We start from the raw sequence: 15,379 nt of genomic DNA, 5'->3' as shown, positions 1-15,379 counted from the left end.
CTGAATCCACCAGCCCAACACCATAGAACAGTACATGCCGTTTCGTTACAGAGATAGGTGTGTAAAAAGGGCCCGAAGGATCATTGGGGAGTGGAGTCACCCCAACCACAAACTCTTCCAGCTGCTACCATCCAGGAAACAGTACCGTAGCGTAAAAGCCAGCACCAACAGGCTCCGGGACAGCTTCTTCCACCAGGCCATCAGACTGATTAATTCACGCTGATACAATTATATTTCTATGCTATATTGACTGTCCTGTTGTATATATTTATTACAAATTATAAATTGCACATTTAGACAGAGACATAACACAAAGACTTTTACTCCTCATGTACGTGAGGGATGTAAGTTATAAAGTCAATTCAATCCACCAGTGTGTTGTATGGTGTGGGCGGTCACAGTCCCCTATCTACGACTGTGACAGGTCTGGGCAAATTTTCCTACAGAAGTGGTTTGCCATTGCCTTCTCCTGGGCAGTGTCTTTACAAGACGGGTGACCCCAGCTGTCAGAGGTCGCATAACCAGGACTTGTGATATGCACCAGCTGCTCCCATGGCTTCACCTGATCCCGACCCGGGGGGAGGGGGTAAAGCAGGTGCTACACCGGGTCCCAGCGTGACCTGCAGGGAAGGAGAACCTCTACCAAACGTGGTGTAAGACGCATCTCCACCCGCCACCCCAAGCCACTGTGCCAACCTCTTAACCTACTCCAATCTAAACCTTCCCTCCTTCATAGCCCTCCATTTTCTGTCATCCATGTCCCCAGTGTATCTGTCTCTACCAGTTCCATTGGCCATGCCATCCCCCTATACTTTCCTCCAAATCACCTTAAAATTATACCTTCTCATATTAGCCATTTGCATCCTGGGGAATAGACCCGAGCTGCTCACTCGATCTACGGCCATCATCTTTTCATCTCCATCAAGTCACCTCTCCTCCTTTGCTCCAAAGAGAAAAGCCCTGGCTTGTTCATAACCCTTTCTCCAGTCCAGGGAGCATCCTGGTAAATATCCTCCGACCCTCTCTGAAGCTTCCTCGTTCTTCGTGTAATGAGGTGACCAGAACAGAACACAATGTTCCAACTGTGGTCTAACCCGAGCTTCATAGAGCTGCACGTAGTCTTCAAGGTCCAAGGTCCACTTGTTAACAAAGTATGTACGCAGTATACAACTCTGAGATTCGTCTTCTCCAGACAGCCATGAAACTAAGAAAACCGTGGAAGCCTTTCAAAGAAAAAGATCAACACCCACGTGCAAAAAGACACACCTTGTGCAAACGGTAACAAGTATATCCCAACCCCAATCCCCCCCCACGCAAAAAAAAACAAACAAATGATGCAAACGGGGACTTCAGCCCCTCTGCACAGAAGAAAAACAATGACGCAAACGGGAAAATGGGAACATCAACCCCAAATCCCAACCCCCTGGGCAATAAAACAAATCACACAAACAGTAACATCAACCCCTCTGCGCAAAAAAAAACGTAAACGGGAAAACGGGAACATCAACCCCCAATCCCCAAGTAAAAAAACAAAAATTTGTGCAAACAGCAACAAGGACATCAACCCCCAAACCAACATCCCTGTGCAAAAATAACTGCGCAAACAGCAACAAGGAAGAATGGATGAAAACACAGAATACCAAATGTGAAACTGAAAGAGCCCAATCTGAACTGCAGTCTAGTCTATCAATCGCAGAACCTCAGTATCACCCTCTGACAGATTCGAGGGAGAGAGAGAGATCACTCAAATGTAGGAGCCTTCCCTCAGGAACAGTGAGTGAGAAACGGTCACACACAGGCACCGCCCTCCATCAGCGGTGCGCAAGAGCCTGGCAGGCAGCACTGCACATCCACTGTTTATTCCCCCTCCACAGAGACTGCCCGGCCCGCTGAGTTCCTGCAGCAATCTTTGTGTGTTGCATTTATTTGTACTGCTTTCTGTCAATTGTCCTGGTGGGCAATCTGTTTTTGGTGGGTTTGGGCTTTGTGAGTTTCATTTCTTTTTCTTTTCCATGCCGGGGGAGGGGGCGGGGGAGGTTGATATCTTTTTTTTTCAACGACTTCCAGTCTTCCATGACTACCTGGAGAAGATGAATCTCAGAGTTGTATTGTGTGTACACACTTCAATAATAAAATGAATCTTTGAACCGTATTAACCCCCACCAAAGAGAACTCTCAGTCTTGTGATTCCTGGATTACTACAATGAGCTTTTGTCCATTGTATTCAAAAGATATCTTTTGTAGATGCTGCATCCACCCTTTCCTTTTTTCACCCAGATAAAAAGCACTGGAAATACTCAGCATGCCAGCGAATGTTAACGTTCCCCAGCTGGCCATTTCGCAGTGTTATTGATCCTTTACCAGCGAGAGGCTCAAACCTCCGCACTCGTTGAAGACCTCACCTTCGGTAATGCCACGCAGCAGCTGACCGACCAGCCGGTCAGACAGACAGAGCCCCCGCAGACACCACACCAAGCAGCAGCATAAACATTATTTAATGAACCTGATAAACACTGTACAGAGTGCTAAATATTGATAGAAACACACATGAACCTGAAATTCAAAGTCTTCTTAAAAAAATACTTTTTCAAGTGATTACATTTCAAAATACAGGTTGTAAAGAATTAAAAAAAAATTTGGGGACAAGAGTATAATTTTAGTGCTAGTTTGCAAAGCAGTATTTATGCCCAGTGCAGGATTATAAATTCACTTAAACCTCATGCAACTGTGTCAGATCTCCAAGTATTTTACAATGGGACAAGTTTGTGAACACCTTGTAACCAGATCAGTTCCACTTATCTGCTTTGGTCCTGGGGACAAGGGGACAGCAGATGTTGATTCATGGACAGCAACTTCAACTCCACTTGTTACAGACGGAACCCGCGTATCCCATCCCCATGTCCGATATCCATGGGGTGTGGTACACCCTGCTCTGGGTGGTGCCAGAGGCAGACACATCAGGGAATTCTTCTCAAGGTGGAAACTCCAAGGGGATGAGAGGAAACTGGAGAAGGATGTCAGAGGGAAGTTTTTAATATACAGAGAGTGGCGGGTGTATGGAACGTTCTGCCAGGGGTGGTGATGGAGGCAGATACATTGGAGGCTTTTAAGAAACTTAGTTAGGCACACGGATAAGAGGAAAATGGAGAGATACAAGACCATAAGACATAGGAGCAGAATTAGGCCATTCAGCCCATTGAGTCTGCTCCAGCATTCCATCGTGGCTGATCCCGGATCCCATTCATACCCCATACACCTATATTCCCATGTACATCTATGTAGAGGGTCAGATTGATCTTAGAATAGGTCAGAAAGTCAGCACAATATTGTCGACCAAAGGGCTTTTAAAGTTGAATATATATTTGTAAATCTGAATACTCTCTTGGTGGCTGTTCAGGGATGGTGCTGGGGCAGCCCAGTCATCTGGAATTATCATCCACCCCCACTAACACCAACCTGGGCTGGATCACCATTACGGGGAAGGGAGGCAGATTTCCTCTCTTTGAGCTTCATGAATGAACCCGATTTTTTTTTAATATAACAATCCATTAATATCGGTACCACCTAAATTCACCCAATTCCCCAGCTGATGTGGCTGGGGTTCCAGCAGCTCTTGGGGTTGATTGCCCAGGCTGACTCACTAACTTAGTACCGAATAGAAAACTTCAGACCCGTTGTCCCAACCAGAGCAAACCACGGATGACCAGCATTCAACCCGGGCAGCCACCGACCGTGGCAGCAACTACAGAACTGTGCCCCTGCCACGTTGAAATATCCACACGCCAAGCGTTCCATTCTTACGACGTACTGAAGCCTCTGCAGAATGGCCGCATCTGCTCCTGCATTCAGAGCAGATGAACAGCCTCTCCCCGTGCGGACTGGCTGCTGCGTCGCTGGATGGCAGGTCGGCAGAAAACCCTTCCCCGCGGTAGTCCCTCCTCACAATGTACCATCATAATTAGTTCATCCTTCCCCTCACCGTGGAGAGAGTACAAGTGAACCTCTTCCTGAATTCGCAACTTCTCTCCGGTAGGAACTCGCTACCTGGCCGAATGACCAAGTGAATCCTTCTCACACCAACAAAACCCGTCCCCGTGTGATCTTCCTGGATGGGGTGGCCATGTTAAAATGGCGACCATCCTCCCCAGTTTTATCCAAACGGTCCCGTACTTTGGGTGCCAAACTCTCCCTTCTTTTCTGACTTGACTCCCAATATCAGTTGCATCTCACAATGAAGCATAACTTGATTTTGGCATACATCTATGTTCCTGAAAGAAATTTTTCAATAAACAGGGGTTCAGAATCAGGTCTATTATCACCGGCATGTGTCATGAAACTTGTTAACTGAACAGCAGCAGTTCAATGCAGTACATCATATAGAAGAAAAAATAATAATAAATAAGTAAATCAATTACAGTACAAGTATATTGAATGGATTAAAATCATGCAAAAACAGAAATAACAAATATTAAAAAAGTGAGGTAGTGTTCATGGGTTCAATGTCCATTTAGGGATCAGATGGCAGAGGAGAAGAAGCTGTTCCTGAATCGCTGAATGTGTACCTTCAGGCTTCTGTCCCTCCTACCTGATGGTAACAGTGAGAAAAGGGCATGCCCTGGGAGCTGGGGGTCTGACAAACAAGCAAAGTGGCATCAAAATAAAATGGTGTTGTGCTCGAATACAGCCGGCCAGCCTCACGACAACTGTGGCTGCCCTGAGAAACCCTACGTTAGGTGCTACAAAGCTCGTTCACCGCGCAGACACGTGCCTATCCTGGAATGATGAACTGCCAGAGGAATTTGTGCATTTGAAGCTCTGAAAACCAACAGTGGAATTTGTTGATGTCTAAAGACAGGGTAACAGTTTTAGCAACATCATGCCAAACTGCTGAATCTACAACTCGTGTTCTCAGTGTTATTTATTTAACATTAGCAAGGTTGAAAGAGCGCAGAGAAAATTTACAAGGATGTTGCCGGGAATGAGGACCTGAGTTCTGGGGAAAGGTTGAGTAGGTTGGGGCTTTATTGAGTGGAAACTGAGTGCAATAAAGTTGGACTTCACCTAAACGCTAAAAAGACAGAGTACATGGCGTTTAACTGTGACGAAAGTACTCTTAAGACTGTAAAGAATGATACCATTAAGAAAGTCTTTGACTATAAGTACTTCGGGTCAAGAATGATGAGTTCGGAGAAGGACATAAAGATACGGAAGGCGCTGGCGTGGAGGGCTATGAACGACATGAAGGAAATCTGGAAGTCGAACCTGACCAGAGGGCTTAAAAAGAGGATTTTCATAGCAGTCATAGAGTCCATTCTCACGTACGGATGCGAGACGTGGACACTCACCAAGACGATGTGAAAGTCTCTAGGTGGTTGCTATACACGAATGCTCCGGATGGCTCTTGACGTGAGTTGGCAACAGCACATGACGAACGTCGAGCTCTACATCAACCTACCGATGCTCACCACTAAAATCGAGGCAAGAACACTGCAACTAGCGGGGCACTGTCTCTGCCACCCTGAGCTACCTGCCAGCCTAGTCATCATATGGGAGCCCAAGCATGGGAGGATGAACCCTGGGCACCCTCCCAAGACTATGGTCAACACGCTCCTAGAAGACAGCAGCGCGGCTAATGTAGATGAACTGAACACACTGATGAGGGAGAGGGAGAAGTGGAGCCTGACGCCGGCCCCCTAGGCCTGAGTCGACGTAGTAGTAGCTGCTTTATCCCCTGAAGCATAGGAGAATGAGGGGGATTTAATAGAGGTAGTCAGAATTATGAGTGGTACAGATAGGGTAAATGTAAGCAGCTTTTTCCACTAAGGTTGGGTGTAACTAGAACTAAAGATCATGGGTTAAGAGTGGAAGGTGAAATGTTTAAGGGGAAGATAAGGAGGAACTTCACGGGGGTGGTGAGAGTGTGGGACGAGCTGACAGCAGAAGTGGTGGATGCAGTTTTGATTTCTACATTTAACAGAAGTTTGGATAAACAGATGGGTGAGGGAGCTTGTGTTTTATGGCACTAGGTTAATAGTTCAGCCTGCACTAGATGGGCGAAGGGCCTGTTTCTGTGCTGTAAATGAGACTGAAACTTTGTATTTCTTTGTTATTTGTATGATTTGTCTTCTGTTGCACATTGCTTGTTTGTCAGTCTTTGTTTATGTAGAGTTTTTCATAAATTCTATTGTATTTCTTTATTTTCCTGTAAACGTCTGTAGGAAAGTGAATCTGAGAGTGACACGTATAACAAACTTAGTCTGAACTTTGAATCTGAATTTTGAAAACTGGGACGGCGTGCCGCAGCTGAGGAGCAGTCTCCACGAGGTGTAGCTGGTGAAGAACACAGCAGCGAAACACAAACCTTCTACCCATCATCAGAATACAACTGAGGAAAATCTGCTGAGCCGTCAGACTGGAAACCAGAACCCTGGCAGAAATTGCCAATCAGAGCCTGACGATACTAAACAGAGAGGGAGGAGGACGCCGATGAGGGGTAGTTCTGAGCGCGAAAATGCCCTCTTAATGAGAGAGGTCAGAGGAGAATGGCCAGATAGTCCCAAGCTGAGAGGAAGGTGACAGTGACTCAGAAAACCACGTGTTACAACAGTGGTGTGCAGAAGCGCATCTCTGAGTGTCGGATCGTGAAGTGGACGGGCTACGGCAGCAGAAGACCACGAACGTACACTCAGTGGCCACTTTATTAGGTACAGAAGGTACTGACAATGAATTTACTTTGAACTTTTGAGTTCTAAGCAGGAATCCTGTGTTTAACTTCTAATGTCATTTTGCCAATTCCAACTCCACGGTTTATGAAATCATTGATTCTTTTAACGTGCGAGTGCGCTGATTTTCTCCTGCTCGTGTGGAGTTGATTACATTTGCTCCTGCTCTCGTGTGGAGCCGATTCCCCATTTACATTAACCACTCTGTCAGCTGATCTCAATTAGTCTTGCAAACTGGTTTGTGGGTTTGGGAGAGGAAAATGAATTTGAGATTCTATACATGAATGGTCTATTTACAATTAGCTGCAAAGAAAATGACAGATTCAATGAAGATTTATTTTAATTCTACCAGAGCCATTTGTAGCATGTCAGGTATCATGTTAGTTGATTGATCTCTGTCTGACTGCCTTCACAACATACAGCGTTGTTGAAAGAAAGCCTTCGAGACAGGGGATCTCGAATAAGCGACGCTGCAGACTGTAACGTCGAAACAGCAAGCTGTTCACCTCCCTCTCGTCTGCTGGGGCAGGAGCGTATCTCTCTCCCTCATTAGAGAGAGAGAGAGAGGGTCTGTCTGAGATGTTGAAGTGTTGGGATGGACAGTAGTTTTTGACGGACTCAGGATCATGGTCCCTTTGGGGACTCACTATTGCTTGCGTGGTGGGTGATGGTGGTGGGGCGATGCTTGTGCTGGAGCAAGCGGGAGGGGAAGGGGACAGGTCAGTGGTTTTGCTGGTGTTTGTGCATGGGAGGGAGAAGGGGTGCTTTGGGGTTCTAATGTTTTCTGTCATTCATACTTCAGGAATTTTTTTCCCTACTGTTTTGTGGATGTCTGTGAAGAGTAAGAATTTCAGGTTGTATACAATCTCCAATACTAAATTGAACCATTGAGCTAAAGTTTTCAAAAATTAGCTCAGGTCTGCAGTGTGAATAGATTCTATTAATATTGTTTTGATTGTTTTAAACAAACTCCTACTTAATTTGTCTAGTTTTGTCTTTGAAATTTCAGTTCACTGAGTGTCGATGTGAGGTTCTATGTTTATTTGCACTGAAAAGTTTACAAACCTATCAGTTCTCAATAAGACTACACAGCTCTGCGAATGGCCTTTATTTCATCGAAACATTACGACGGCGGTGCAGACAATGCAGAGGAGATTTACAAGAATGATACTGAAATGTGAGGATGTACAGTGCCTTCAAAAAGTATTCAGCCCCAACTTTTGTTCACACGAGTATTACAACCAGGGATTTTGATCAATTTTACTGAGAATTTTTATTTGAGAGTCACATAATCCTTTTGCACAGTAGCGCCCAAAATACAGGGAAAGTTGTAAAGCATTAAAAACTGACATATCAGCAGCTCAAAAGTACTCATCCCCTTTGCTCAGTACTTTGTTGAATCACCTCTCGCAGCTATTACACTCAGCAGTCTTTTTGGAGAAATCAATGTGATGAAGCAAGATTTGCCCGTTGCTCCTTGCAAAATTGCTCGAGCTGTGTCAGGTTAGTTTGGGAGTGGCGGTGGATAGCAATGGTGAGGTCCTGCCAGAGACGTTCGATTGGGTTAAGGTCAGGACTCTGACCGGGACACTCAAGGACATCAATGGCCTTCATTTGAAGCCACTCCACGGTTGCTCTGGCAGTCCGCATTTGGTCCTTATCCTGCTGAAAGACGAACTTCCTCCCCAGTCTGAAATTTCTGGCAGAGGCTGGCAGGTTTTTATCCAGGATCACTCCGCACTTAACAGCTTTCATCTTCTCATCAATCCTGACCAAATTTCCAGTCCCTGCTACTGAGAAGCATCCCCATGGTATGGTGCTAGCCCCGCCATACATTGAAGAAGGGAAGGTGTTACTGGCTGATTCCCAGTATTAGATTTATGTACACATACCGTTTTGTGTTGAGGCTAAAAAAGTTCCACTTTAATCTCATCTGAGCACAAGACTTTCTTCCACATCTCTACAGCATCTTCCAGGTGATGTTTGCAAAGTGTTTACGGGTAAGGAATATCTTTCTTTTAAAGCAGCACAGGTGGCATAAATCTAATACTGGGAGATAAATATAGAGAGATCCTAGATAAAAACCTGCCAGCTTCTGCCAGAAAGTTTAGACTGGGGAGGAAGTTTGTCTTTCAGCAGGATAACAGCCCAAAGCACACTGCCAGAGTAACCAGGGAGTGGCTTCCAGTGAAGGCAATTGATGTCTTCGAGTGGCCGGGAGTCCTGACCTTAACCCAATCGAACTTCTCTGGCAAGACCTCACCACCGCTGTCCAGCTAACCCGGCACGGCTCGAGCAATTTTGCAAGGATGAATGGGCAAATCTTTCTCCTTCACCTTGTACCAGGCTAATAGTCTTATCCAAAACGACTACTGACAGTAATAGCTGTGAGACGTGGTTCATCTAGTTCTGAGCAAAGGGGGATGAATACTTTTGAACCGCTGACATCTCAGTTTTTGAATTTTTAGGTTTTCGCGCTCTACAATTTTCCCTGTTTTTCTGGGCTCTACTGTGGAAAAAGGAGCATGTGATTCACAAATAAAAATTCTCAGTTAAATTGGTCAAAATCCCTGGTTGTAGTACTCAGACACGTCAACAAAGGGTCGGGGGCTGAATACTTTTTCAAGGCACTGTACATAACTGGTCAGAGCGAACAAACCATTTATCTTGTGGAAAGGTTTCTGGCAACAATGAGCCAGATACACTAGGGACATCAGGGAACAACTTAGATTGGGAGACAGTAGATGGAAAACTGGACGGCTATGTAGGAGGGAAAGGTTTGATGTGTTGGCACGTGGCCAAGTGGTTAAGGCGTTCGTCTAGTGATTTGGAGGTCGCTAGCTCGAGGCAGCATGTTGTGTCCTTGAGCAAGGTACTTAACCACACATTGCTCTGCGATGACACCGGTGCCAAGCTGTATGGGTCCTAATGCCCTTCCCTTGGACAACATCGGTGACGTGGAGAGGGGAGACTTGCAGCATGGGCAACTGCTGGACTTCCATACAACCTTGCCCAGGCCTGCGACCTGGAAACTTTCCAAGGCGCAAATCCATGGTCTCATGAGACTAACAGATGCCTATAACCTTAGGAGTAGGTTGAAAGGTAGACACAACTTGGTGGGCCGAAGAATCTGCTGTTGCGTTCGGTGTTCTATATGATCATGTCTTTATTTGATTTTGTGACTGCGTGTGGCAGATTGTAACGGTATGTGATGTGATGTGTGCAGCGGTACGCGATGTATCTACTGTGTTTTGCACCTTGTCCCAGAGGAACATCGTTTCATTTGGCCGTACACATGACAATAAACTTGAACTTGACGAGAAAGCGAGATGTGGCAGTACTTACGGTTTGGTAGCTATTGCTCTTTGGAAGAGCTGGCCTTCTCTTCTTTACAGTGCAAGGCTTCCTGGGCATTGTAATTGTCTTTTGAAGCAATTTTTTGTAACGTCCATTTGTCTTTCAACAGTTTATCGTAGAAGGCCAAACAGTCAAGGTCAAAGTTTACCTGCACCAGCAAGATGGCCTTCATTGTGGGAATACTGAGATGTGACTTGTCAGGCGACAGGACAGTGCTCATGGCTGAGAAGAGTCTTTCAATGGGGGCTGTGCTGCCCGGTAGGCACAGTATGAACTCCACGGCCTTTGCCAGGTGCGAGTACGCAAACCCGTTCCGCTGCATCTCCTGGAAAACGTGGCACCACCTCTCGGAGGCCGGCAGCTTCTCGGTGTTCCAGACAGGCAGGAGTCTGGAAATGGCTTGCTTCGAATTCCCCCATTCCTCGAAGAGGCGCTTCTTGTCTATCACGCGCAGAGAGGCGATGTTGGCTTGGCAGGTGGCCAGGCTGCCCTGAATGTCCTCCCACTTGGGCACACTCCTCAGCAAGGCCCAATCCAGCAGCTCCGCGCACTCAAAGGCCGACCTCCACCGATCCAGGTAGCTCACCGCCGTCGAGAAGAAGTTCTCCACGGCACCGTAGAACTTCTCCTCAGTGATTTCCCCATCCTCAACCAGACACTGGAACAGGATCTTTGTGTCCGAGGTGACAAACTTTTCCCTGAGCCCCTCCACCAAGTTTTCTCGCAGGGCTCGGATCTGCAGGGCAACCTCCATCACCGAGGAATCGTTCCTCTCAATGGCCTCCACCGTCTTCTGAAAGATTGCGATCTGCTTACTCACGAAAGCAAGCCACAGCTTGGTGCAGGGATTGTTGAACATGTGTCTCAACAGTGTCGGGCACTTTTCCTGAGAGAGAAAATACACCTTCAGCCCCTCAAAGATCAACAGAATCCGGTCGAGTGCCGGGCCCAGGGAAAGGAACCGTGTGCTGCCGTGCTCCAGCAACTTAGAGTACTCCAGGCTCACAAATCGGCAGAAGTCTTTCAGCTCCTCTGTACGAACAGTATAAATATGAAAGTATTTATAAATTTTCACGGCAAAGCACTCCACGTCGAGCGGGAGTGAGTCAGCTGCTGTCTGCAGACAGTTGTGAATGATGCGAGTCCCACAACCCACGCTGAAGATCTCCTTGCCGAGGTGGGCCTGCAGATTGTGCCACACGCCGTTCCTCCCAGCGCGCTTCGTGCCGCCGAGATTCGTATTGGCGTTGTCCGCGCAGAGCCCCACCAGTTTCTCGCCGAGATTATTGCTCTTGATCAGCTGAAGGAGAAATTCGCTTTGCAAGTCCGACGTTTCACCTGGCCGCGAGGTAAACGCGATGATTTTCGTTTTGACCCCGGTCACTGGCAGGAAGTAACGCACCAGGACCGGGAACAGCTTTTGATCTTCCTTGTTTGACGTGTCCAAGCTAAGTGAAATAAATGAACACTGGTCTAAATCAGCCAGTACCTCTTCGGTTGACAAGGGCGCCAAGACGTTGCAAATAATTTCCTCGGAATTTGTCCATGCGGATGAAGATTCGGGCTGGTAAAGCTTTTTAATCAACTGTGAGGTACAATCACTAAACCTGAAACCATGCCCATGGCGCACAGAGTGGTAAGCGAACAGTCCCTCACTTGCGTGAATATAATCATCGTCTGTATTCTGCTCCACAAAAGCAGGCGAACCGCCTGGAGAAGGGCACATGCTTTGTTCTTCTTCCTTGCATTTTTTTGGGAGGAGTTGCTGAGTCTTATCAACGTGGTTAACCTGAGGGATTGAGAAGTGCTCCCCGGTGAATCCATTCCTACACTGAGCACAGGTCAACGGCCTCTCTCCAAGGCGTACTTGCTGCTGTATCAAAGGATGGGACGACTGAGTGAATCCCTTACCGCACTCGGAGCAAATAAACAGGCTCTCCCCGTTGTGAACGCGCTGGTGCCGTACCAGGTTGGAAGACTGAATAAAGCCCTTGCCACAGGTCGGACAGGTGAACGGACTCTCGCCGTTGTGCACTCGCTGGTGCCTCACCAAGTGGGATGACTGAACGAACCCCTTCCCACACTCGGGGCAGGTGAAGGGCCTCTCCCCGGTGTGAACGCGCTGATGCTTCAGCAGATCAGACGAGCGAGTGAACCCCTTCCCGCACTCGGAGCAGGTATACGGCCGCTCACCGGTGTGAATTCGTCGGTGCTTCACCAGGTCGCTGGGTCTCTTGAAGTACCTCCCGCATTCAGAGCACTGAAGTGGGTTCATTGCTGTCGAGATGAGGGCGGGGGCGGTAATGGGTGAACTCCCTCCCGGTCACGCAGCCTGGTGTCGGTCCCTCCCCAGCCAGAACTCGGCCGGGGCTTCAATCAACACCGAGGCTGCATCAGGGCCCGAGCCCGAGGAGGAGCTCCAGGCTGGGGGGAAGACTCGGTGTTGGCTCCAAAAGCGCCGCATGCCACCATGCTAGGGCAGTCCCGGCCAGCGCTCACTGACCACCCACCCTCCGCCGGCACTCCCGGGCCCCGGGGAGTCTCCCGGTCTGGTTCTTACCGAAGGTCCCGCCGCCAGCTCGGCCCAGGAAGCACTGCGGGCCCACTAGCGCGCATGCGCGTCCTGTTGGCCCCGGCGAGTAGAGCAGTTTCCAGAGCGCGGAGCATTGTAGGTAGCGATGTAGGCATGAGCTTCCTGTATCCCTTGCTTTAACCTTCGTGTGCAATATAAACCAACGGAATTCGGGGAAACCACAGAGAAACCTGGACTTGAGACCGGCAGAAGGAGTTGAAAAATCGCCAGTAAATATTCTGATAATCGGGTGTCTTAATTCGGCCAACTGTTTGCCAGGTTATTTGTTTTATGTATCCCCGTGACGATCTTAGCTCCGCCTTCAACACCATTGTTCCGGAGTTGCTCGACAGTGAAGTAACCCAACTAATTGTACCCCACAGTACCTGTCGATGGATTACGACCTTCCTGACAGGAAGGAAAGAGGATGTAAAGCTGGGCTCCTAGTTGACCGATCCAATGTCAATAGGCACAGGCTCTCCCCAGGGCTGTGTTCTGTCACCCCACCCCCCCCCCCCCGCCCCGTTCTCATTTTATACCATACTTCCACAGACAAATCTATTAACATCCTAAAGATTGCCGCATGGTGCGCTCATAACCACTTGGAGCTTAATGCTATCAAGACAGTAGAAATGAAGGTTTACTTCCACCGACAATTACCTACCTCCTCCCCCTTGGAAATCAGTGCTCAGGCTGTGTCTGATCGAATCATTCAGATGGCTGGGGACTACCATTACCAATACATTGAAGTGGGACAAGCACGTTACGGTCATCCCTACGAAAGGCCAGCAGAGATTGTTCTTCCTAAACCAGTTTAGGAAAATTAACATCTCAGGGCGTGTCCTGGTGAATTGTTAGTCAGCCCCATCATCGAGAGTGTTGTGACCACCGCTATCACCGTTTGGTTTCCAGCCGCCTCCTCTCTCTCCAAGTCCAGGTTGCAGCGAGCGGCCTGCTCAGCGGCGAAGATCATTGACTGTCAGCTACCCACATGTTAATCGTCAGAGCGAAGAAAAAAAGCTGAAAAAATTGCCCGCCCCAGCAGTCATCTAATCGCCGAACTGACATCAGCGAGACGCTAGAAGTCCATCACCACTAGAACCACACGTCATCTCCGAAGCGGTCCAGTTTCTCAACAAAACTCACTCACTCCGGTGTCATACCCTAACCATCCTGCACAACATCCGTTAAATGGCCTTTCCTGCTCTCCTTGTTCTGTTGAAAATTATACAGACTGTTCATATGTTCACATTTATTTAAGTTTGATTTTTAAGGGTTATGCATGTGGCCGTTCTGCTAATTGTTGATTACTCATGGCTATTTGTGTTAGTGTCTTGTAAACTGTTGGTTTCCGTTATTTATTTATATACACATATTCTTTTTCTCTCAACACACACAAAAGTTGCTGGTGAACACAGCTGGGCAGGCAGCATCTCTAGGAAGATGTGCAGTCGACGTTTCAGACCGAGACCCTTCGTCAGGACTAACTGAAGGAATAGTGAGTAAGGGATTTGAAAGTTGGAGGGGGAGGGGGAGATCCAAAATGATAGGAGAAGACAGGAGGGGGAGGGATGGAGCCAAGAGCTGGACAGGTGATAGGCAAAAGGGGATACGAGAGGATCATGGGACAGGAGGTCCGGGAAGAAAGACAAGCGGGGGGCGGGGTGACCCAGAGGATGGGCAAGGGGTATATTCAGAGGGACAGAGGGAGAAAAAGGAGAGTGAGAGAAAGAATGTGTGTATAAAAATAAGTAACAGATGGGGTACGAGGGGGAGGTGGGGCATTAGCGGAAGTTAGAGAAATCGATGTTCATGCCATCAGGTTGGAGGCTACCCTGACGGAATATAAGGTGTTGTTCCTCCAACCTGAGTGTGGCTTCATCTTTACAGTAGAGGAGGCCGTGGATAGACATGTCAGAATGGGAATGGGATGTGGAATTAAAATGTGTGGCCACTGGGAGATCCTGCTTTCCCTGGCGGACAGAGCGTAGGTGTTCAGCAAAGCGGTCTCCCAGTCTGCGTCGGGTCTCGCCAATATATAGAAGGCCACATCGGGAGCACCGGACGCAGTATATCACCCCAGCCGACTCACAGGTGAAGTGTTGCCTCACCTGGAAGGACTGTCTGGGGCCCTGAATGGTGGTAAGAGAGGAAGTGTAAGGGCATGTGTAGCACTTGTTCCGCTTACACGGATAAGTGCCAGGAGGGAGATCAGTGGGGAGGGACTGATCTCCCTCCTGGCCCATCCCTCCCCACTGATCTCCCTCCTGGCCCATGCCTCCCCACTGATCTCCCTCCTGGCCCATCCCTCCCCACTGATCTCCCTCCTGGCCCATCCCTCCCTCCTGAATCGAAAACTCGGAAACCCACCAAATCCACACCTACCATCAACGTCTGCGCATGCGCACTGGTTCCACGTTCGTCTTTTTAAAAAACTCCCAGGATTAAACTCCGCCCACGTTCCGTCCCCTCCCTCCCTCCGGGCACTGCGATTTGCCTAAACACCCGAGGGTAGTTTACACAGTCAATTAGCGTTCCTTTTCGTGGGATATGAGTACCTGTAGTTGGTAGGGCACCCCATGGAAAGCCACATGGTCTAAGGGAGAATCTGTAATCTCTGCACACATACATCCGACATCACCCGGGGCATGCTGCCTTCTCATGTAAGCCATCAAGATGGAGGCACAGGGGCCTGAAGACACACACTCAACGTTTCAGAAACAGCTTC

General features: G+C 48.1%; 1 protein-coding gene across 1 annotated transcript; it reads right to left on the bottom strand.

Annotated features, from left to right (window-relative positions):
- Window positions 1-2,484: 2,484 nt before the first annotated feature.
- On the bottom strand, window positions 2,485-12,396 carry LOC134352791 (uncharacterized; the record flags this gene model as incomplete). Its single annotated transcript, XM_063060260.1, has 2 exons — window positions 2,485-4,268; window positions 10,068-12,396. A coding segment is annotated over one exon (2,319 nt), but the record flags the coding sequence as incomplete, so codon positions are not given.
- Window positions 12,397-15,379: the final 2,983 nt, after the last annotated feature.

Source organism: Mobula hypostoma, chromosome 10 (genome assembly GCF_963921235.1).
Source record: "Mobula hypostoma chromosome 10, sMobHyp1.1, whole genome shotgun sequence".
In the NCBI taxonomy this organism is placed as follows: domain Eukaryota; kingdom Metazoa; phylum Chordata; class Chondrichthyes; order Myliobatiformes; family Myliobatidae; genus Mobula; species Mobula hypostoma.
Note: the sequence above shows the minus strand (reverse complement) of the source record. Positions and strands in the feature narration are given on the sequence as shown.